The sequence below is a fragment of the Pleurodeles waltl genome, chromosome 4_2 (genome assembly GCF_031143425.1).
Source record: "Pleurodeles waltl isolate 20211129_DDA chromosome 4_2, aPleWal1.hap1.20221129, whole genome shotgun sequence".
In the NCBI taxonomy this organism is placed as follows: Eukaryota; Metazoa; Chordata; class Amphibia; order Caudata; family Salamandridae; genus Pleurodeles; species Pleurodeles waltl.
In genome coordinates, this window is record NC_090443.1 from 891653069 (window position 1) to 891675745 (window position 22677).

Sequence of the window (22677 nt, forward strand, 5' to 3'; positions counted from 1 at the left end):
CCGCCTATCCCTCTTCTGCCCAGAGTTCTCAAGAACTGGGCCCAGGTCATCTTGGTGGCTCCGGACTGGGCTCGAAGAGTGTGGTATCCAGAGCTATTGAGCATGTCCATCGATCCTCCACTCAGACTGCCTCTTCAGGCGTATCTTCTGTCGAAGCAGCAAGGGACGGTCCTCCACCCAAACCTGTCCTACCTCCACCTTCATGCGTGGAGATTGAGCGGCAACAGTTGACGGCATTTGCCCTTCCACCCGAAGTCTGCAATGTTATCTTGGCAGCCAGGCGTCCATCGACTAAAACTGTATACGCCTGTCGTTGGAATAAATTTGTGGCATGGTGCACCAACAAATCTGTTAACTCCCTTTCTGCCCCTCTTACAGAGGTTCTTCTGTTCATTCTTTCTTTAGCCCAGCAGGGCTCTTCCTTGGGCACCCTTAAGGGGTATCTGTCTGCCATTTCTGCCTTTCCTGATCAGCCCTCACTCTTTAAATCTCCTCTTGTGAGTAGGTTCTTTAAGGGGCTCACCCACTTATTTCCTCCCACTCCCTTCATCATGCCTCAGTGGGATCTTAATCTTGTACTTACTTACTTGATGTGTACCCCCTTCAAGCCAATGCATAATTGTCCCTTGCGGCTCATCACATTCAAAACAGTTTTTCTCGTCGCTATCACCTCTGCTCGCAGGGTGAGTGAGCTTCAGGCCCTTTCTTCAAAGCCTCCATATTTGTCTGTGCACTCTGACAAAGTGGTGTTACGCACTAGAGCTTCCTTCCTTCCTAAGGTGGTTACACCATTTCATGTAGGCCGGTCCATCACTTTGCCTACCTTCTATGCACCCCCACATCCTTCCCATGAGGAGGAGAGACTCCACCGTCTGGACCCAAAAAGAGCGTTGGCGTTCTATCTCAATCGTACTAAAGACTTCCGGGTGGACGACCAACTCTTTGTTGGCTATGTGGGTGCGAAGAAAGGGAAGGCAGTGCAGAAGCGTACCATCTCTCGATGGGTGTTTCTTTGCATCAAAATGTGCTACGCTTTGGCAAAAAAAGAAACCTCCTGACGGCCTGCGGGCTCATTCTACCAGGGCCACTGCTGCATACACTGCGTTAGCACGCGGAGTTCCTGTCCTGGATATCTGTCAGGCAGCTACGTGGGCATCCCTGCACACGTTTGCTAAGCATTACTGTCTGGATAGTCAAGTCCATCAGGACGGCTACGTTGGTTGTTCGAGCCTCTAGGACTTTCCAGTATGATCTTAGTTCGCAGCCCACCACCGAGGATGGCATTGCTTGGGTATCTATTCTAAGGTAAGGAATCTGCAACTAGAAGTCTCTATCAGATGTACAAGTTCCTTACCTTCAGAAATGAAATATCTGGTAGAGACATATTCTAGTTCTAGATTATGTCTCTACCAGATATTTTGTTACCGAAGGTAAGTAACTTGTAATTCTGATCTCGGAGAGCATAAAGGCTCTCACCCCATGAGGTCAGAAACTTGTATGGAAGTGGCAGGCTAGCACAGACCAGTCAGTCCTGCACTAGAAGTTTGGCTAAAATACAGGGAGCATCTCTAAGATGCCCTCTGTGTGCTTTTTACAATAAATACAACACTGGCATCAGTGTGGGTTTATTGTGCTGATATCAAACTTCCCAGCCTTCAGTGATGCCATCATGGAGCTCCGGAGTTTGTAATGACAAACTCCCATCCCATGTACTTAATATGGCCACACTGCACTTACCGTATCTAAGAATGGACTTAGACTCTAGGGGCATATACTGCTCATGCAGCTATGCCCTCACCTCGGTATAGTGCAATCTGCCTTAGGGCTATAAGGCCTGCTAGAGGGGTGTATGCCTGGTGTGTGGTGGGTGCCTCTGGTACTTACACCGTATACCAGGTCCAGGTATCCCCTATTAGTGTAGTGTATGTAGTGTAGAGAAACAGGCTGTCGGAAGCTGGTTCTGTATATACTACATCAAAGTGAGAAATAGTGTGCACAAAGTCCAGGGGTTCCCCAGAGGCTTAACATAGGCTAAGGTAGATAATACTAATGCGCTCTTTGTGGTAGTGTGATCGAGCAGTTAGGCTTATCAGAGGTAGTGCAAAGCATTTGTTGTACACACACAGACAATAAAAGAAGCACACACTCAATGACTGAACTCGAGACCAATGATGTTTATATATCAAAAATGTATTTAAATTATTTTTAGAACCACAAGATTCAAGTTGCAGGTAGGTATTTCAATAGATTAGTATTTCACACATCTATCAACCTTCCTTTATTTGAAATCGGTAAAGTATACAGTTTTTGAAATATTGGCAATTGTCTGTTTTAAAAATGGACACACTGTACAATATTCAGAAACAGTTCCTGAGGGGAAGAAAAGTTAGTTTGGTTTATCAGTAAGTGCAACACTTACAGTTTCAGTCTCAGTCAGTCAGTCAAAGAGCTTTATTCGGCAAATGCCATAAAAGTACATACAAAAACACGTATTCAAAACTGTGAATAATACAAAACACAAAAAACGTAAAAACAATTCCTAAAAACACCATGTAAACATCCGATCTAAAAACCCCTTAACATGCAACAAATAAGTATACTAAAACCTAATTAAGAATCGCTAAAACACAAAATTTGCAGATATTATCTCAAAATAGAAATCTCTCACAAACATATAAAGATTAAAATGGTGTAGACCTTTTCCTAATACTTAGAGAAGCTATAACAAAATTTAGTACGTGGTGACAAGTTTGGATATCTGGCAATCTCTGGAAATATAAGAGAGCTTCCTTATAATGGATAGGTCTAAGATGACATAAAATAGGTAAAATAAAAGCCTTTCTAGGAGAAGCATATAGAGAACAAAAGAGAAAAAAATGTGTGGTACTCTGCTTTGATTTAGAATCACAGGGGCAGGGTGGTAAATCCTTTTTTCCAGAAACATGGTTTGGGAAAGGCTACCTTAAAATGAATCAAATTAAATCTAAAAAATGTTAAAAGAGAGGTTATTTTAGAACTTGAAAACCAGATCAAATAAGGTTCAAGGCATAAGACAGTTACAATCTGGGTATAGGGATCTAAAGTTTAGAGTTTCAGGGAGCTATGAAATCTCGAGAGTTTGTAGTTAACAATTGGGGTTCTTCAGACATGTATCTGAGCTTTAGCTTCTCAAAAGAGTTTCGCAGGAACACAAGCCAGGGAATCCTGTTTGAGTTGTCCAATTGTAAGCAATCAGAAATGCAGTCTTGAACAAGTTTTGGCGCCGGGTTGAACCAGCATCTGATCCAGAGCAGTAAAGGAGCGATAGAAACCCTGTCCTCCAAAAAACGTTGGCCAATTTCCTCATGACTGATGATGTTTACTATACATTTTAGAACTGTCAGGAGTCTACGCAGGAATTTATTTTCAGCACTTTGGAGAGAGGGTATTTTGTTGTAGCCCCAAACTCCTGCCCCGTATAGGACTGCTGCAGCACACTTGGAGTTTTAAAGTGTTTTCATCCGTGCGAGGGGTGTGTGACCTAATTTTCTGGTAAAGCAAAATATCGCTTCATTATTCCTTATCAGCTGTTGGAACTTGAAATTGATGTTAGTCTTCCAGGACAAAGAGGAACTCATATACATACCTAAATAACAAACAATTTTTACCTTATTTAAAATATGTCCTCCCATAATGAATTGTTTAGACTTTGTATTACGTGGGCCACATGTCATAACAAAAGTCTTAGGGTAATTTACTTTCAAATCAAGGTCCAACATAAAATTGTAAAATAGGTCCAAGAGTCCCTGTAAACCATTAGCGGTACGAGCAATTAAAACTGCATCATCAGCATATAATAAAACTGGAAGCGGTCTCTGGCCCATCTTTGGCACATCCTTTCCATGTTTCACCAACAAATCATAAAGCCCATTAATATATATAAGGAAAAGAAAAGGCGCTAGGATACATCCCTGTCTTACGCCCCTTTTTGACGGAATAGGAGAAGTTCTCTGTCCATATAAACCAGTCTGAACTGAAACCGTTAAATCTGTATGTAGGCGTTTAATAAGCTCCAAAAGGGACGTGCGGCAACCTAAAGCTCCCAGAATTTGCCATAACTTCGACCTATTAACCATATCAAAAGCACTAGTTAATCAATAAATGCCATATGAATAGACTCTTTTTTGGCGGTCACATATTTACTGAGTACCAGATACAGATTTAAAACCTGCTCAATTGTGCCTACACCGGGTCTAAAACCAAATTGAATTGGAGATAAAATCTGGGCCTCAATCACCCAATCTTCTAAACGGGATAAGATCACACTTCCTAAAATCTTTACAGTTGAATCAATAAGAGAAATTGGTCTATAGCAGGAAGGATCTTGTCTGTTTCCTTTTTTGAAGATGGGAACAATAATAGCCGATTTCCATGAAATAGGTACATTACTATTTACCACGCTATTCAACACATTTGTAACTAAAGGACCTCAAAGATCAATTTCAGATTTAAAAAGATCAGCGGGGACCCAGTCAGGGCCAGGAGCCTTTCCCTGCCTTATTCGATTAATGGCGCTTAGGACCTCATGGAGATCAAAGGTAATATATAGGGTCTTGATATTAGAGTCTGAAATAGAAAGTGCAGTAAGGTTATCTTCTATATACAGGTTCTCATTGTCATCATTTCCTGGGCAAAATACTTTCCTAAAATGGGTCACCCATACGTCCTCTACAATGAGACAATCATCGGCCTTAGTGTTGTTATCTGAAAAGTAAGGATGATTTATCACCTTCCAAAATTTAGAAGTGTCCTTCAGCTCAGAGGCAGCCAAAAGTTCATCCCAAGCCTTAGACCTAATTTCTGATTTCCTTTTTTCAAGAGCAGCCTTTAAATCGGCTCTAGCTAGTTTAACTAGTCGGCGGGAGGGGGGGAACTGCTTTAAGAGCATCTTTAAGTTTTTTATGAGCAGAAGAGCACACAGAATCAAACCATCTATGGACCACTGGCCCCTTCAAGGGCCTGTCCACCACCAAGGCTCGTGAGATATCAGTACATAAAGATTCAAATTCATGGACTATACATTCTGGATCTAACTGCTGAGACAGACACATAATAATAGAGTCAGACCTAGTGCTTACAATATCCTGATTAAATAATTTAGGATTTATTTTGTCCCATTTTAAGCGTAAACCGCAATTTGGATTATAAACAGTACTAACTCTCAAACTTTTATTCTTAGGAACCTGGTTAATATTTAAGTCCAGATTAATGTTGAGGGGATTATGATCACTGGCGCAGTGAGGTGTGACCTTAAATTCTTGAAATAGATGATAATCAGAGGAGCCAATAAGTATATAATCAATGATGCTCCCCTTCGAATTTCCTGTGAAGGTTGGTATATAACAGGCGTCAGCAGGCAGTTTCTCTGTGACGTGTAGCAAATCAAACTTACATATAAAGTAGTTTAGGGCATCTCCTTCAGCAGTGTGAGTGAAATGGATTGATGACTCTCTGCTCTCATCAGGGAAGGCACACAGTTCCGTAAGTTCCTTGCTACACAGGGGAGTGTTAAAATCGCCCACCCATAGTATAATTAGATCACTTTCCTGTAAAACATTTGATGAACCAAAGAAGTCTGCTACCTCCTCCAGGCATCCCATAAGGAGACCCCGGGAGATATTATTATTATAAAAATGTAAAATCAAAATATCTTTTTGTCCGCTAATAGACACTAAAACAACCATAAAATGAGGGGAAGGCCAGATTAAGGACACGTTTAATAGAGGGAGATGTAAGGATACAAGAACTAAAAGGCCATTCCGTGCTCTCCCCATTGGGGAGGGTATAGCCGGCTGACATAGGGAAGTAAAACCATTCAGAAGGGAAGAATCCCTAGACCAAGTCTCCTGTAGACAAATTATGTCATAGGAAGAAATAAAGCTCCTCCAATCCGAGTTGTCAGTTTTAGACCGCAACCCCGAAATATTCCAACTAAGCAGAGTTAGTGGTCTAAACCCAGGACATTGTGTTAAAACTCTAGTATTTGTAGGAGTTGACAAATCCAATACAGACTTTCCTGTGTACCGAGTACATTCATTGTAAGCATTCCCAGCTATTGATCTCGCCATATTTGTAGGGCAGGGGTTAACCATGGCCGTCAGTCAATCGTTCTCGTCAAGACAATTAAGAGCCAAAAACCGATTGCTAGTGGGTACGTTTTCCTGCAATTGGGACCTTACTGGGTCAGGTGTATGGGTTCTTGGGTTAGTAGCGGAGCGTTGTGGTAGGAGCGCGGGGTCATAAAAATGACACAGGGGATGTATAAGGATCCTATTACATGACCTATTGAATTGTTCAGAGTTGGTCAAAAAATAGTCCACAGAACAGAAATTTGCAAAATTTAAAACATAATCTCCCTCCTCCATTTTCTTTGAATATCCAACCCTCCTCACTCTGCGGGCCATAAGAATCTTATCATTATGATGAAAATTAGGTTTAATATTTCAGCCAGTGACCAGCTTTCCTGATTAGGGATTGGGTATCTTCTATGTTAGAACTCACCAAAGGGGATGATTTGATAGAACCAATACATACGGATTGCACTCTGGAGGTAGATGTAAAGAATTTGCATGGTTTGTAGATTTGTTTTGACCCGTAGCATGCAACCTAGAGGAACAAACTTCCCTGGTCATCCCCTGTGCAGAATTGTCAGCTATATTTCCTTGGCCAGTAACGGCCTATAGATTGGGCGAGGGATTACTAGCTCCTTGGGATAACAAAGTAGGTAGGGGGTTGGTTTGATGAACCTTGTCTTGGCTGTGAGATTTTCCCGTACTTATTAATCCTGGCTTGAGTAAATGAGATAAAGTACTAGTCACATCATTACAAAAGCAATCAAGCTTTCCTAATAATCATTGTGATAAGTTTCGCCTCTAAGGTTGCACAAAAGTTTTGAGTATAGAATCTATGACACAAGTAAAATCTTCAGGGGCATCCTTTCTCAAAAAACATTCAGAAGTGGAAGCCTGGGAAACTGGATCTTTAGCGCTTAAAACCGAAAGGGTGGATGTTCTCTTTTTAGGGCCCAAAGCATTTTTTGTATTTTTAGACTTTTTCCCGGCTCTCCTCTTCTTCAGAGGAGGAGAATCAACCTGAGAACAAGAGCTTTCCAGAGGTGGATTAACAAAAGGGTTAGGAGAATTGATTACGTCTATGGGAGAAAGTATATCATGGCCCAACTGTGTAATACTAGTAGGCAGGGCCGGTAGTGAGATCCCAGTTCTTGAATTAGAGTTTATTTGAACAATCGGTTCCAAAGGTGGCTGCTGAACAGTGCTTTGGACAGCCCCAATCCTTTCTTCTACTTGCTCTATTTCAGATTCGATGGCCCCCATCACAGAGGATAAATAGCTAGTAATGGAGGACTGGAGAGAGCTGGGCCCACCTTCCCACTTTTGCAAGTTAATCTTTCTCTTCCCCATTATAGATGACGGACTCCCACAGTGACTTTAACAGCTTCCAAAGGTATTTACTACGAATCGGGGGGGGACCAGCCCAGCCTCTTCCGGTTGATGACTGGCGAAGGAATGGCCCGCCCTTGGCGCGTCCCGCGAGGCGGGAGCGCTGAAGTGGATTTAAAGGGCTCCTGCCCTGCTGCCGCCTCCTCCCTGGGTTTAAAGGGCTCCTGCTCTGCTGCCGCCTCCTCCCTGGGTTTAAAGGGCTCCTGCCCTGCTGCCGCCTCCTCACAGTGCGTGTCCCACGAGGCGGGAGCGCTGAAATGGATTTAAAGGGCTCCTGCCCTGCTGTCGCCTCCTCCCTGGGTTTAAAGGGCTCCTGCCCTGCTGCCGCCTCCTCACAGCTTGCATCCCGCGAGGCGGGAGCGCTGAAGTGTATTTAAAGGGCTCCTGCCCTGCTGCCGCCTCCTCCCTGGGTTTAAAGGGCTGCTGCCCTGCTGCCGCCGCCTCCCTGGGTTTAAAGGGCTCCTGCCCTGCTGCCGCCTCCCGTGAGGCGGGAGCACTGAAGTGGATTTAAAGGGCTCCTGCCCTGCTGCCGCCTCCTCCCTGGGTTTAAAGGGCTCCTGACCAACTGCCGCCTCCTCCCTGGGTTTAAAGGGCTCCTGCTGCCGCCTCCTCATAGCGTGCGTCCCGCGAGGCGGGAGCACTGAAGTGGATTTAAAGGGCTCCTGTCCTGCTGCCGCCTCCTCCCTGGGTTTAAAGGGCTGCTGCCCTGCTGCCGCCGCCTCCTCCCTGGGTTTAAAGGGCTCCTTCCCTGCTGCCGCCTCCTCACAGCGCGCGTCCCGCGAGGCGGGAGCGCTGAAGTGGATTTAAAGGGCTCCTGCCCGGCTGCCGCCTCCTCACAGCGCGCGTCCCGCGAGGCGGGAGCGCTGAAGTGGATTTAAAGGGCTCCTGCCCGGCTGCCGCCGTCTCCCTGGGTTTAAACGGTTCCTGCCCTGCTGCCGCCTCCTCCCTGGGTTTAAAGGGCTCCTGCCCTGCTGCCGCCTCCTCCCTGGGTTTAAAGGGCTCCTGCCCTACTGCCGCCTCCTCCCTGGGTTTAAAGGGCTCCTGCCCTGCTGCCGCCTCCTCATAGCGTGCGTCCCGCGAGGCGGGAGCACTGAAGTGGATTTAAAGGGCTCCTGTCCTGCTGCCGCCTCCTCCCTGGGTTTAAAGGGCTCCTGCCCTGCTGCCGCCTCCTCACAGCGTGTTTCAGTCTCAGGGTTTTAGGAAGTCCACCGGTTGGGGGTTCAAGTTAACCCCAAACACCTACCACCAGCAACACGGGGCAGGACGGGCGCAGAGGTCAAAGTTGAGCAAATTTAGCATGCTTCTATGGAGACAGGAGGTACTTGGAATCAGGCCTGCCTGCAGGTAAGTGCCCGCGGCTCGGAGGGCAGACCAGGGGAGATTAGAAGAACACTGGAGGGGCCACAAGTAGGCAACAAACACGCACCCTCAGCGGCACAGGGGCGGCCGGGTGCAGGGTGCAAATAGGACATCAGGTTTCCATTGCTGGTCTGGTGGTGGAGGTTCCACTTTTTGTGTATTTGGACCGGAGTTCTGAGCTCTTCCTATGTAGTAAATGCCATCCAAGTAGTATGAAAAAGAGATTTAAATGTTCTTAACAGCGCACGTTTTCTTAGGTTAGTCACTTGTTCATATTAAGTAAGTATTTTATGGAAGTCCTTAATTGCTGATCATTCTATGTTGCTTCACCATGTTGTATCCTGTTGCTATGATAACCTCCATTACTGTTTTGCAACACCAGTCTCTATATTTACTTCTAACCTGATATCATTGCTGAAAAGTTTATTTTCTATGCACCACCTGAACGTCTGTGATCACCATTCGAAAACAAGTTCCAGTGACGCAAAATTGACCTCTGCTTACAAACTGAAAAATCTTTTCAGCTTCCCTTGAGGGCAGAACTGATGTTGCAGAAAAGGGGATGTACTGGTGAATGTCTGACCTAAAGTAATAAAAAATCGAATTAGTTTTAAAATGAACTCTCTGTTATAGGCAAGGCAATGTATCTCCTTTATTTATCATTGTTTTGTGCTTTATGTATTTGTTGTTCTTGTTATTTGCCCAGAAGGTGAATTGTGACTATCACTCACCTTTCCACAGAGCACATATGTACGATTGGCTAGCACTCTCTTTGCCTTGCATTACTTTTCTGTATCACCCTGGTGTTCATCAAAGGATTGCAATATTCAGCGAGCAAAGGGCTCTACATTGCTAACAATTTTGGAGGATTTGTCCAGTCGGTGAACTATGACAATTGTTTTTTTTTATTTCTCTCTTCAGGCATCTGAAGTTTAAACCATTGTCCAAAACAGTCCCCGTACAGTTTCAGGTGGTCAAACTACCCAGTGCTCACCACCTGTGTAAAGTGAAGTCCTTAAACAAAGGAGATGCCAACTCTGAAGTCACAGTTTATTACCAGGTTAGTGGAACATACATTTTCAAGTGGCTTCCTTTGGACAAGTTAAAAGAGGCTATGTCCTAAAATGTACAGATGTATAGCTTTTAAAAACATAGGTCAACTCACCTTATAAAAAATGGATGTTTTCTAAGCAGCAGCATACTAAGAATAGCCCTTGTGGTGGGACTGCGGAGTGACAGGGTTAGGGAGGTGAGAGAGAAACATGATACAGTTTAAATGGTTAATACCTCATTTAGAGTTTGAAGGAAACAGAAAATCCTTAATTTTCTGAACGAGACACTTCATTTGGGGTGGATCCACCTACTGATATTTTCTCCATATTACTGTCTCTGTGATGGAGGAAATGTAGTCGTTAGTTTCTACTCAATATTTAGAGGTTCCGTGACTGAGAGAGACCCTTACTCTTCTTCAGCAAACTCTATTTTTTGAGCACTAAGATTTTTGAATACCCTTGTCCCTTAATTTTTTCGCGAACTGTACATTTTTAAACAATGTTAGTCTCTGATCAGGTGGTCTTAGGATACCACTTGTAAGAAAATGCCTCTTTTTGCACCCCCAGTTTTGCTTGGACTGATGCTGTTTTAGACAATGAGACCCTGCTACCCAAGTCCCAGAGGCTCATGTGCTTTCACCCTTTGAATCTTACAACCTTGTCAAATTGGTTAAAATCTTGATTCACACATCTAACTTAACCATAAGGCCCTAGTATATGGTACCCTGTGTGTTCCCAGAATGTCACTAGTGAACTGCTGCACTTTCAAGGCTCCAAGCCTTCAGTTGTAATATTTTGTAATTCATCCTTGCAGCAGGTCTAATAAGCCCTAGAGGTAGGGTGCATGATATTAAAAGGTTAGACCTGTAGTTTTATCTTTTAATGGTCTTAATAGTAAAAACACTACTGTTGTAAAGCAAGTATGCCAGTTGGTGAGTGCACAGTTGCATGCTGACATTTCAGCTATGGTAACTGCAGGAGGCTGGCTCAGTATATGGTGTACACCTGTAGCTGAGGCACCCTTCATCGAGTCTAGGTAACCTTTAGTGATAGTGTAAATGGTTTCTAATAACCGAAGCTCTCAAAGGGTAGCTTTGGAGAGCACCTAAGGCTTATCAGGGGATGTGAAGCAATTGCAGTAACTACAGTCAGTCAGTGATTTACGTGCGAGAAAGAACCACACAAAGTGTTAAAAAAATAAAGTATTATTTATTAACACACAGACACTAAACTAACTTTGGTATATCATCTGGCTGGAGATGTGTGTAGGAAAGTGCCTTCTTTTTCACATGGTTACCCCCACGTTTTGCCTGCTGTCAGTGTTTTGTGACTGTGTTCACTGGGATCCTGCTTACCACGACCCCAGTGATTGTACTCTCTCCCTCTAAATGTGGTTGTTCCTGACTTTGAACTCCCCACAGTTGGCACAGTAGTGCCCCCCATGTAAGTCACTAGTATATGGTACCTAGGTATCCATGGCATTGGGGCACCAGGGGTTTCCCATGGGCTGCAGCATGTCTTATGTCACCCATGGGAGCCCATGCAAAATGTGTCTGCAGGTTTGCCATTGCAGCCTGCGTGAAAAGGTGCATGCACCCTTTCACTGCAGGTCACTGTAAGTCACCCCTATGGCAGGTCCCCCTTGCCCGGAGGGCAGGGGGCAAGTACATGTGTGTGAGGGCACCCCTGCATGAGCATAGGTGTCCCTACGAACTCCAGCTCCATTTTCCTGGACTTCATAAGTGCAGGGAAGCCGTTTTACCTGTGTACTTGACACAGGGCAACTGTGTCCAGCTACATAATGGTAACTCCGAACCTGAGCATGTTTGGTATCAAACGTGTCGGAATCATACCCCAATACTGTTGGCAGTATTAGTTGTATGATTCCATGCATTTTGGGGCTCTTTAGAGGACTCACAGCTTTGCTCCTACCAGTTTGCAGGTTTTTCCCGGGCAGCCTGCGCTGCTGCCATCCTACAGATGGGTTTCTGCCCTGCTGCTGCTTGACCAGCTCAAGCCCAGGAAGGCAGAACAAAGGATTTTCTTTCGGAGTGGGAGGTAACATCCTTTCCCTTTGGAAATAGGTGTTACATGTCTTGGGAGGGGTAGCCTCCCCAAGTCACTGGTATGCTTTGAAGGGCACACTTGGTGCCCTTCTTGCATAAATTGGTTTGCACCAGTTCATGGATCCTGGGTCACTGCTCTGGCGCGAAACTGGACAATGGAAAGAGGTGTGACCATTTCCCTGTCTGTCACCACCCCAGGGGTGATGCCCAGAGCTCCTACAGGTGGCCACTTGAGTATGCCATCTTGAATCCTTGGAAGCATCTGAGTGGCCAGGTCAGGCATGTGACGTCACAACCCCCTCCTGATAGGTGGTCACCCTGCTAGGTGTCCAATCCCCCTTCCTGGGTTATTTAGGGTCTCCCTCTTGGGTGGGTCCTCAGATTCTACGTGCAAGATTCCAGCAGGACTCCTTGGCATTTTTTTTTACTTCATCTTCTGGCCACCAGGACTGGACTGGACCCTCTAGGAACCGGCAATCTGCAACTCCAGCTACCACTCCGCTTTGCAACATTGTTTCTCCGGCTCCTTCCAGCAACATTTCCCTGGCTGTGCAGTCCCTGAGGGTGACAAGTCTTCAGCCTGAACAAGAAGCAAGAAGGAATCTCCCTTGGAGTGAGGGGGTCGCTCCCCTGCGTCCGCAGGCACCAACTGCAGTGGCGACCGCGTGCATGGATCCTCTCCTGCAAAACTGCGTGGATCCTGCATCTCAAGTGGGGTCTGGAGTGGTTCCCTTGGTCCTTTCTTCCATCTGTCCAACATGGGAGATGGTGATCCCTTGCCTCTCCTTGCAGGACAGTAACCCTGCGCACCGCGACTCTTGCAGCTACCAAGGCTTGTTGGATCTTCTTCCAAAGGATCTTCAGGCTCCGTGTAGCCCTGTCTTCTATCACTCTTCCCTGCAAGGCATAGTCTTCTGCCTGCTGCTCCAGCAACGTTGGACTTCTCTCCAGGTGTGCTGAGTGGGCCTCACTGCGACTCCTGTGCCTGCTGCCTGTGAGTTGCCTGTGGGGACTGCATCCCTGACTTCTGGCTCTCCTCACTGCTGAGTGTCGCCTGGGACTCCCCTTCTTGGGTTGAGTCCCCCCAGACCTTCCTGATCCCCAGCAGCTCTGCATCTCTTCTTCTGCAACTCTTACCTCTGACAAGGCTTGTTAGTGGTTTTTCCACTCCACTGACTGACTGCAACTCTTCTTCCGATGTGGGACATCAACTGCATCACTTCTGGAACTCGTCTCCTGCCCTTGTGCTGCATAGCTGACTCCTGGTCTTCACGGTCGACCTCATCCTACATTTCCAGAATGGTGGGTAGTGGCTCCTCCCCCAACCGTACACTCCTACTGGAACTGGACTTCGTCCCCTTCATTTGAAGGTCCTCTTCTGTCATGATCCATTTTCTGTTTCTTCCAATCTTGCTTAGGGTTTGCACAGTCCCTTTTTCAAGTTTACCTGTGGGTCTGGGGAAAAAACAGGTACTTACCTCTTCTCTCTTGGTTGCTGAGGGGCGCTCTGGTACTTCCCTTTTGTGCTTCCTAGTTCCTCCAGCTCCCGTCTACAGGTTACACTTCCTTGGGTGCGGGGTATGCCTTTCGCATCCCATTTACTTAGTACATGGTTTGGGCTCCCCCTAGGGCCTCTATTAGTTTTTTGTTATGTCACTTTTTCTATTGCTTTCCATGCCCATTCCTGATTAATAATGTGTATATAATAGTGTGTTTACTCACCTGCTAATAGTGCCTATGCAGCATTTTAGTATTTGTATTGCCATAATAAAGTAACTTTATTTTTGTAACACTGTGTGGTTCTTTCTTTCAAGTGCTGCATGACTACAGTGGTATTGCTTAAGCTTTGCATGTCTCGTAGATAAGTCTTGGCTGCTCATCCACAGCTACCGCTAGAGAGCCTGGCTTTCTAGACACTGACTGCACTTCACTAATAGGGGATTCCTGGTCCTGGTATAAGATAACACCATAGGTGCTCACCACACACCAGGCCAGTTTCCTACAATATGCACACACAAAATATAAACCAATTAGTTAAAAGCATAAAACGGCATGGGCCCATATGGGGGGGCCAAACCATATACTTAAAAAATGGTTACGAACAGCACGAAAGTAGTCGAGGATCCTATGGACTGGGGAACTACCACAACACCAGAGGTAAGTAGCAGAGTTTCCCCAGAAGCCTGTATGTAGAGGTGTTATTTTTTGTTGATGTCCCTAAGATAACATGGAATAGTTGCAATTGGAAAAAGGTTGCAGAAGGACTGTAGGAAAATGCCACTGTTGGCATGGTTACCCTCTAACATTTTGCCTTTTGTTGATGCCAGCTTTGATTTGAAGTGTGCTGGGGCCCTGCTACCCAGGCCCCAGCACCAGTGTTCTTCCCCTAAAACTGTACCTTTGTCTTCACAGTTGGCACATGGACCCCTGGTCAGACACACTTGTGTACCCTTGATGTGGACACAGGAGACAGTTTACCTGTTAAAAACAAAATATTCAGACAGTCTGACCAAGTCAAAGAAAGCATCAAAGTGGAATTCCTCAAGAAGCTAGAGTTGAGAGTGATAGAGCACTCCGACAGTCCCTGGGCTAGCCCAGTGGTCTTGGTCCCCAAATCTCACACCAAGGGTGGAAAGAGAGAGATGAGGTTTTGTGTGGACTATAGAGGGCTCATTTCTGTCACAAAGACAGATGCTCACCCCATACCAAAAGCAGATGAACTGATTGATAAATTAGGTGCAGCCAATCTTAAGTACCTTTTACTGGGTACTGGCAAATTAGGGTGGCACCTGGAGCAAAAGAGAAAACAGCATTCTGAACACCTGATGGGCATTATCAATTTACTGTTATGCCATTTGGCTTAAAGAATGCCCCTGCCTAAACGACTCCAAACCAGCAAGACTTGATTCACCAACCTTTGGAAGGTGGCAGGGGCATTCTTTAAGCCAAAGGGCATAACATTGAACTGATGATGCCCATCAGGTGTAGAGAATACTGTCTTTTCTTTTGCTCCAGGTGCCATACTAATTTGCCAGTACCCTGCAGTTAAGTCAAAGGTACATAAGAATTTGTCTGCACCTTATCTGTCAATTATTTCATCTGCTCTGGGTATAGAGAAGAGCTCGGCAAACTGCTGGAGGACTTCCCTGCAGTCGGCTTGCTGTTGGGCAGAGAGGGTGTCTGAATAGACAACTCCATCAACTGATCCATTCTTAGGGTCAGTTTAGAGGAGGTCAGGCAAAAGGGTTCACTCTCTGCTACCTGATCCTCATCAGTAACCAGAACATGGTTATATTTGCCCTATCATTGTAGAGTTTCAGGCGATTAACATGGATCACTCTCTTGGGTGTCCTGCTAGTGCTCAGGTCCACCAAGTAGGTGACATAACTCTTCTTTTCTAGGATTGGGTATGGGCCACTCCATCTGTCCTGGAGTGCGCTGGGAGCCACAGGCTCTAGAACCCATACTTTCTGCCCTGGCAGCCACATCTTGTTTAGGCTTATGGAGAGGTATCTCCCAGCCTTCTTTAACAAGTGCCAGTGGCCCCCTTACAGGATGGCCAAACAGAAGTTCAAAGGGGAAAAACCCTACTCCCTTCTGTGGCACCTCTCTGTAGGGGAAAGCAGTCATGGCAGGTGGACATACCATCTCCTTTTGAGTTTTTCAGGGAGCCCATAACCATGCCCTTCAATGTTTGAATCTCTCACCAAGTCCATTTGTTTGTGGAGTATGGTCTGGTGAATTTTTATGTCACCCCACATTCAGTCAACATGTGTTTCAGGTAAGCCGACTTAAGGTTTGTACCACCTCATTAGGAAAACCCACTCTGGTAAAAAAATACCAATCACTACCTTTGCTCCTGCAGGAGCGGTAGTAGACCTAAGAGGAACAGCTTCAAGTCATCTAGTAGCATGATCCACTACTACCAGTATGTACTGGTTCCCTGAGGTTGTGGGTGGCTCAAGTGGACCCCCAATGTTTACTTACACCAACCCTTTGAAAGGGCACCCACACCACAGGAATTAGAATGAGGGGGGCTTTGGGTGGCCACCCGTCTTGCCACTTGCTTGATAGTTGACACTGGAGCTACAAAACTCCTTCACCTTCTGGGACATATCAGGCCAGTAGAAGTGGTTGACAAGCCTACTCCATGTTTTTGTTTGTCCCAAATGCCCAGTGAAGGGGCTGTCATGGGCCAAAGTTAGGATGAACTCCCTAAACTGCTGAGGCACTACCACCCTCCTGGTGACATGGTGACACAGGCACCTGTATCCCTCAGGGCTTCTACTTTTGTCCCATTTACCAAGAGCTGCTGCCTGTATTTTTGCATGTTAGGCGGTGATCAGTATAGGGAAAGGTGCGGAAGACATTGTGACGCAAAGGGTTAATTAGTCTGAGCAGTGCTACATGCAGAAACCCGAACCGTACATGGAAAAGTTCACAATGTCGTTTTCAAGCTTGTTTTCCAACAATCCATGGCTAAAATTATCTGCAGTCTGCATGTGCAAGAAGTGTGGGAGAAAGGCAAGCGAAGGTTACTCTGATCCTGAGAAAGAAAGTTCAAGAAAAGGGCAGAAAATAATGACTAGTGAACAACAGGACACCCAAGGGACGTGTACTGATAACATAGCTGGAAAATGTGAAAAAGGAATAGAGTCCAAGCTTCAGGTTATTTAAGTACCGAAGCACGGGTGGGGGAATTGAAGCTCGTAGATGGAGTTGTGCAAGCTGCCATCGTCCACATCACTGCCTCCCTGGCTGTGCTGTTCTTAGACTGCGACGCTCTAGTGGGACAGAGGTTCAGCGAGCGGGAGAGGGCTTCCCAGCTTTGTGGATAAAGTTAAGTTCCACCCAGGGATGAAAGGCCTTTGTTTCTCTGCTTTATTCTGATTGATCAACATATTAGCGCTATGCCTATAATCCGATGTATTCTTCTCATTTATATTTGACTTTCCTTGAACGCTTCAATGTAAATGTGATGCAGTAGCTGAATATGCATTTCATATGCAGTCAATTAATGTAGTGTCGTACAGTAAGCTATATTGGTGAACTCTTTGCATACATATCAATAGATGTTTAATTGCTATTTTCATTCTACTCTGTTGGTGTGTCAAACGTGTGTGTATATATATATATATATATATATATATATATATATATATATATATATGTTCGATGGCATGTGTAGCTGCAGATTCACATGCTGTGCACATCCCGCCATCTGGTGTTGGGCTCGGAGTGTTACAAGTTGTTTTTCTTCGAAGAAGTCTTTTCGAGTCACGAGACCGAGGGACTCCTCCCATTTCGACTCCATTGCGCATGGGCGTCGACTCCATCTTAGATTGTTTTTTTTCCGCCATCGGGTTCGGACGTGTTCCTTTTCGCTCCGTGTTTCGGGTCGGAAAGTTAGTTAGAATCTCGGAAAAATCGTCGGTATTGTTTGCGTTCGGTATCGGGTTAGTTACAACAGATCGACACCGAATTGAGAAGAGCTCCAGTGGCCCGTCGGGGTTTTCGATTCCCGTCGGGGCCTGGTCGGCCCGGCCACGTGTCTCTTCAAGGCTGATGGAACGGACCCCATTCCGCTTCTGTCCAAAATGCCATAACAAGTATCCATATACAGATCAACACCTGGTCTGTAACTTGTGTTTGTCACCAGAACACAAGGAGGATACTTGTGAGGCCTGTCGAGCGTTTTGGTCGAGGAAGACACTCAGGGACCGAAGAGCAAGAAGACTGCAAATGGCGTCGGCGCCGACAGGACAAGGGTGTTTCGAGTAGGAGGAAGAAACATTCTCCATCCAGGATTCGGACTCGGAGGAGGTCGATCCCGAAGAAACGCCGAAAACCGTGAGTAAGACGTCGAAACAAAAAACTCACGAAAAGACTGCCAAAGCCCAGGAGACGCCACCGCCAACAGGCCATGGCTTAACCCGAAAAGTAGGTGACCGTCCATCGGCACCGAAAAAGGGCGAGCTGGTGTCGAAGTCATCCGACTCCGGTCGAGATACAGGCATGCAGCAATCTCGGGCCCGAGAGAGTGGCTCCGAAAAGATTCGGCACCGAGACAGCGGCACCGAAATTGGTCGGCACCGAGAGGGCGCTACGCCGAAAAGCAAAAAGATTTTGTCGGAGCCGAAAAAAGCAGCAGAAAAGGTTTCGGTGCCGAAACATCCGGCCTCCGAACCGAAAATTAGTTCCTATTCAGAGGAACAAGGACTGTCCTCTCAAATGAAGACACACAGATTTGAAGAAGAATTACAGACAATAGAGCCAGATCACACGCAAAGGCGGCTCTTTATTCAGAAAGATACAGGGAAGATCAGCACTCTTCCCCCAATCAGAATGAAACGAAAACTTGCCTTCCAAGACAAGGACAAGGACAAACAGCCACAAGCAAAAGTGGCTAAACAAATAACACCACCACCATCCCCACATCACTCTCCACAACTATCACCGGTAGCCACTCCACCAATGATGCAATCCCCAACACATACGGGGATGAGTCAAGATGACCCTGGCGCATGGGACCTTTACGACGCACCAGTGTCAGACAATAGTCCTCAATGCTATCCAGCAAGACCCTCGCCACCTGAGGATAGTACAGGCTACACTCAAGTGGTATCAAGGGCAGCAGCATTTCACAATGTCAACCTTCACTCAGAACCCATTGAAGATGACTTCCTTTTTAATACACTGTCGTCTACGCACAGTCAATATCAAAGTCTGCCAATGTTGCCCGGAATGCTAAAACACTCCAAACAAGTGTTTGAAGAGCCTGTCAAAGGGAGAGCCATTACTCCAAGAGTAGATAAAAAATATAAACCGCCACCAACAGACCCAGTGTACATCACACAACAGCTATCACCAGACTCTGTTGTAGTTGGAGCAGCGCGCAAAAGAGCCAACTCTCATACTTCAGGAGACGCGCCACCTCCAGATAAAGAGAGTAGAAAATTCGACACGGCAGGCAAAAGGGTGGCGGCACAGGCAGCAAACCAGTGGCGTATTGCAAATTCGCAAGCTTTGCTAGCCAGATATGATAGGGCCCATTGGGACGAGATGCAACACCTTATTGAACACTTGCCAAAGGAGTTTCAAAAAAGAGCGCAGCAAGTGGTCGAAGAGGGACAAAATATCTCCAATAATCAAATTCGATCAGCAATGGATGCTGCAGACACAGCTGCTAGAACTGTCAACACAGCAGTAACGATAAGGAGGCATGCATGGCTGCGTACATCAGGATTTAAACCAGAGATACAGCAAGCTGTGCTGAATATGCCATTCAACGGACAGCAGTTGTTTGGGCCGGAGGTGGACACTGCAATTGAAAAACTTAAAAAAGACACTCACACGGCCAAAGCCATGGGCGCGCTCTACTCCCCGCAGAGCAGAGGCACATTTCGAAAAACACAATTTCGAGGGGGGTTTCGAGGGCAAACCACAGAAGCCACAACCTCACAAACAAAGCCCACTTACCAGAGCCAGTATCAGCGGGGAGGTTTTCGGGGACAATATAGAGGAGGACAGTTTCCAAGAAACAGAGGAAAGTTCCAAAGTCCCAAAACTCCTCAAAACAAACAGTGACTTCAAGGTCACAAATCCCCAACACATAACACCTGTGGGGGGGAGACTAACCAAGTTTTACACACATTGGGAGGAAATAACAACAGACACTTGGGTCTTAGTAATTATCCAGCATGGTTATTGCATAGAATTTCTCAAAATCCCTCCAAACGTCCCACCGAAAACACACAATATGTCAAAACAACATATAGATCTTCTAGGACTAGAAGTTCAGGCATTGCTACAGAAAGAAGCAATAGAATTAGTACCAAAAGATCAATTAAACACAGGAGTTTACTCGCTGTACTTCCTGATACCCAAAAAGGACAAGAGCCTGAGACCGATACTAGATCTCAGAACATTAAATACCTACATCAAATCAGACCATTTTCACATGGTTACTCTACAAGACGTAATCCCACTGCTCAAACAACAAGACTACATGACAACACTAGACCTAAAGGATGCATATTTCCATATACCAATACATCCTTCACACAGAAAGTACCTAAGGTTTGTATTCCAAGGGATACATTACCAATTCAAGGTGTTGCCATTCGGAATAACAACTGCGCCAAGAGTTTTTACAAAATGCCTGGCAGTAGTAGCTGCACATATCAGAAGGCAGCAAATACATGTGTTCCCATACCTAGATGATTGGATAATCAAAACCAATACGCTAAAACGGTGTTCACAACACACAAAATATGTCATAGAAACCCTACACAAACTAGGTTTCTCAATCAACTACGCAAAGTCACACCTGCAGCCGTGCCAAACACAGCAATACTTAGGAGCAACAATCAACACAGAAAAAGGGATTGCTACTCCAAGTCCACAAAGAGTACAAACATTTCACAATGTAATACAAACCTTGTATCCATAACAAAAAGTACAAGTCAAAATAATACTGAAACTACTAGGCATGATGTCCTCATGCATAGCCATTGTCCCAAATGCAAGGTTACACATGCGGCCCTTACAACAGTGCCTAGCATCACAATGGTCACAAGCACAGGGTCAGCTTCTAGATCTGGTGTTGATAGACCGCCAAACATACATCTCGCTTCAATGGTGGAACAGTATAAATTTAAACCAAGGGCGGCCTTTCCAAGACCCAGTGCCACAATACGTGATAACAGATGCTTCCATGACAGGGTGGGGAGCACACCTCAATCAACACAGCATCCAAGGACAATGGAACGTACAGCAAAAACAGTTACACATAAATCACCTAGAACTGTTAGCGGTATTTCTAGCGCTGAAAGCATTTCAACCCATGATAACCCACAAATACATTCTTGTCAAAACAGACAACATGACAACAATGTACTACCTAAACAAACAAGGAGGGACACACTCAACTCAGTTGTGTCTCCTAACACCGAAAATATGGCATTGGGCTATTCACAACCACATTCGCCTAATAGCACAATTTATTCCAGGAATTCAGAATCAGTTAGCAGACAATCTCTCACGGGATCACCAACAGATCCACGAATGGGAGATTCACCCACAAATACTGAACACTTACTTCCAAATTTGGGGAACACCACAAATAGATCTATTTGCAACGAAAGAAAACTCAAAATGCCAAAACTTCGCATCCAGGTACCCACAACATCAGTCTCAGGGCAATGCGCTATGGATGAACTGGTATGGGATATTTGCTTACGCTTTTCCCCCTCTCCCACTCCTTCCATATCTAGTAAACAAGTTGAGTCAAAACAAACTCAAACTCATACTAATAGCACCAACATGGGCAAGGCAACCTTGGTACACAACACTACTAGACCTGTCAGTAGTACCTCATGTCAAACTACCAAACAGACCAGATCTGTTAACACAACACAAACAACAGATCAGGCATCCAAATCCAGCATCGCTGAATCTAGCAATTTGGCTCCTGAAATCCTAGAATTCAGACACTTACACCTCACACAAGAATGTATGGAGGTCCTAAAACAGGCTAGAAAGCCTACCACTAGACACTGCTATGCAAATAAATGGAAAAGATTTGTCTATTACTGCCATAATAATCAAATTCAACCCTTACACGCATCTACAAAAGATATAGTAGGATACTTACTACATTTGCAAAAAGCAAAACTAGCTTTCTCTTCCATAAAAATACATCTTGCTGCAATTTCAGCTTACCTGCAAATTACGCACTCAACTTCATTATTTAGGATACCAGTCATAAAAGCGTTTATGGAAGGCCTAAAGAGAATTATACCACCAAGAACGCCACCAGTTCCTTCATGGAACCTCAACATTGTCTTAACACGACTCATGGGCCCACCTTTTGAGCCCATGCACTCTTGTGAAATGCAATACTTAACGTGGAAAGTTGCATTTTTAATTGCCATCACATCTCTAAGAAGAGTGAGTGAAATTCAAGCGTTTACCATTCAAGAACCATTTATTCAAATACACAAAAATAAAGTTGTTCTACGAACAAATCCCAAATTTTTACCAAAAGTAATCTCACCGTTCCACTTGAATCAAACGGTAGAATTACCAGTGTTCTTCCCACAGCCAGATTCTGTAGCTGAAAGAGCACTACATACATTAGACATCAAAAGAGCACTAATGTACTACATTGACAGAACAAAACTAATTTGAAAGACAAAACAACTATTTGTCGCCTTTCAAAAACCTCATACAGGAAATCCAATTTCAAAACAAGGCATTGCTAGATGGATAGTTAGGTGCATTCAAAACTGCTATCTTAAAGCTAAAAGAGAACTGCCTATTACACCAAAGGCACACTCAACCAGAAAGAAAGGTGCTACCATGGCCTTTCTAGGAAATATTCCAATGAACGAAATATGTAAGGCAGCGACATGGTCTACGCCTCATACATTTACCAAGCACTACTGTGTAGATGTGCTAACTGCACAACAAGCAACAGTAGGTCAAGCTGTACTAAGAACATTATTCCAAACTACTTCAACTCCTACAGGCTGAACCACCGCTTTTGGGGAGATAACTGCTTACTAGTCTATGCACAGCATGTGTATCTGCAGCTACACATGCCACTTACCCAGTGTACATCTGTTCGTGGCATTAGTCGCTGCAGATTCACATGCGCCCACCCGCCTCCCCGGGAGCCTGTAGCCGTTTAGAAGTAGA

The 22677-nt window shown here is 45.3% G+C and overlaps 1 protein-coding gene across 1 annotated transcript in view; it reads left to right on the forward strand.

Annotated features, from left to right (window-relative positions):
• Nucleotides 1-22677, forward strand: part of NRDC (nardilysin convertase) — a 780134-nt gene that overhangs the window by 614488 nt on the left and 142969 nt on the right. The window contains exon 24 of the mRNA XM_069232676.1: nt 9780-9918. Within this exon, the coding sequence (XP_069088777.1) occupies nt 9780-9918 (139 nt within the window). The remainder of the gene's footprint in view (nt 1-9779; nt 9919-22677) is intronic.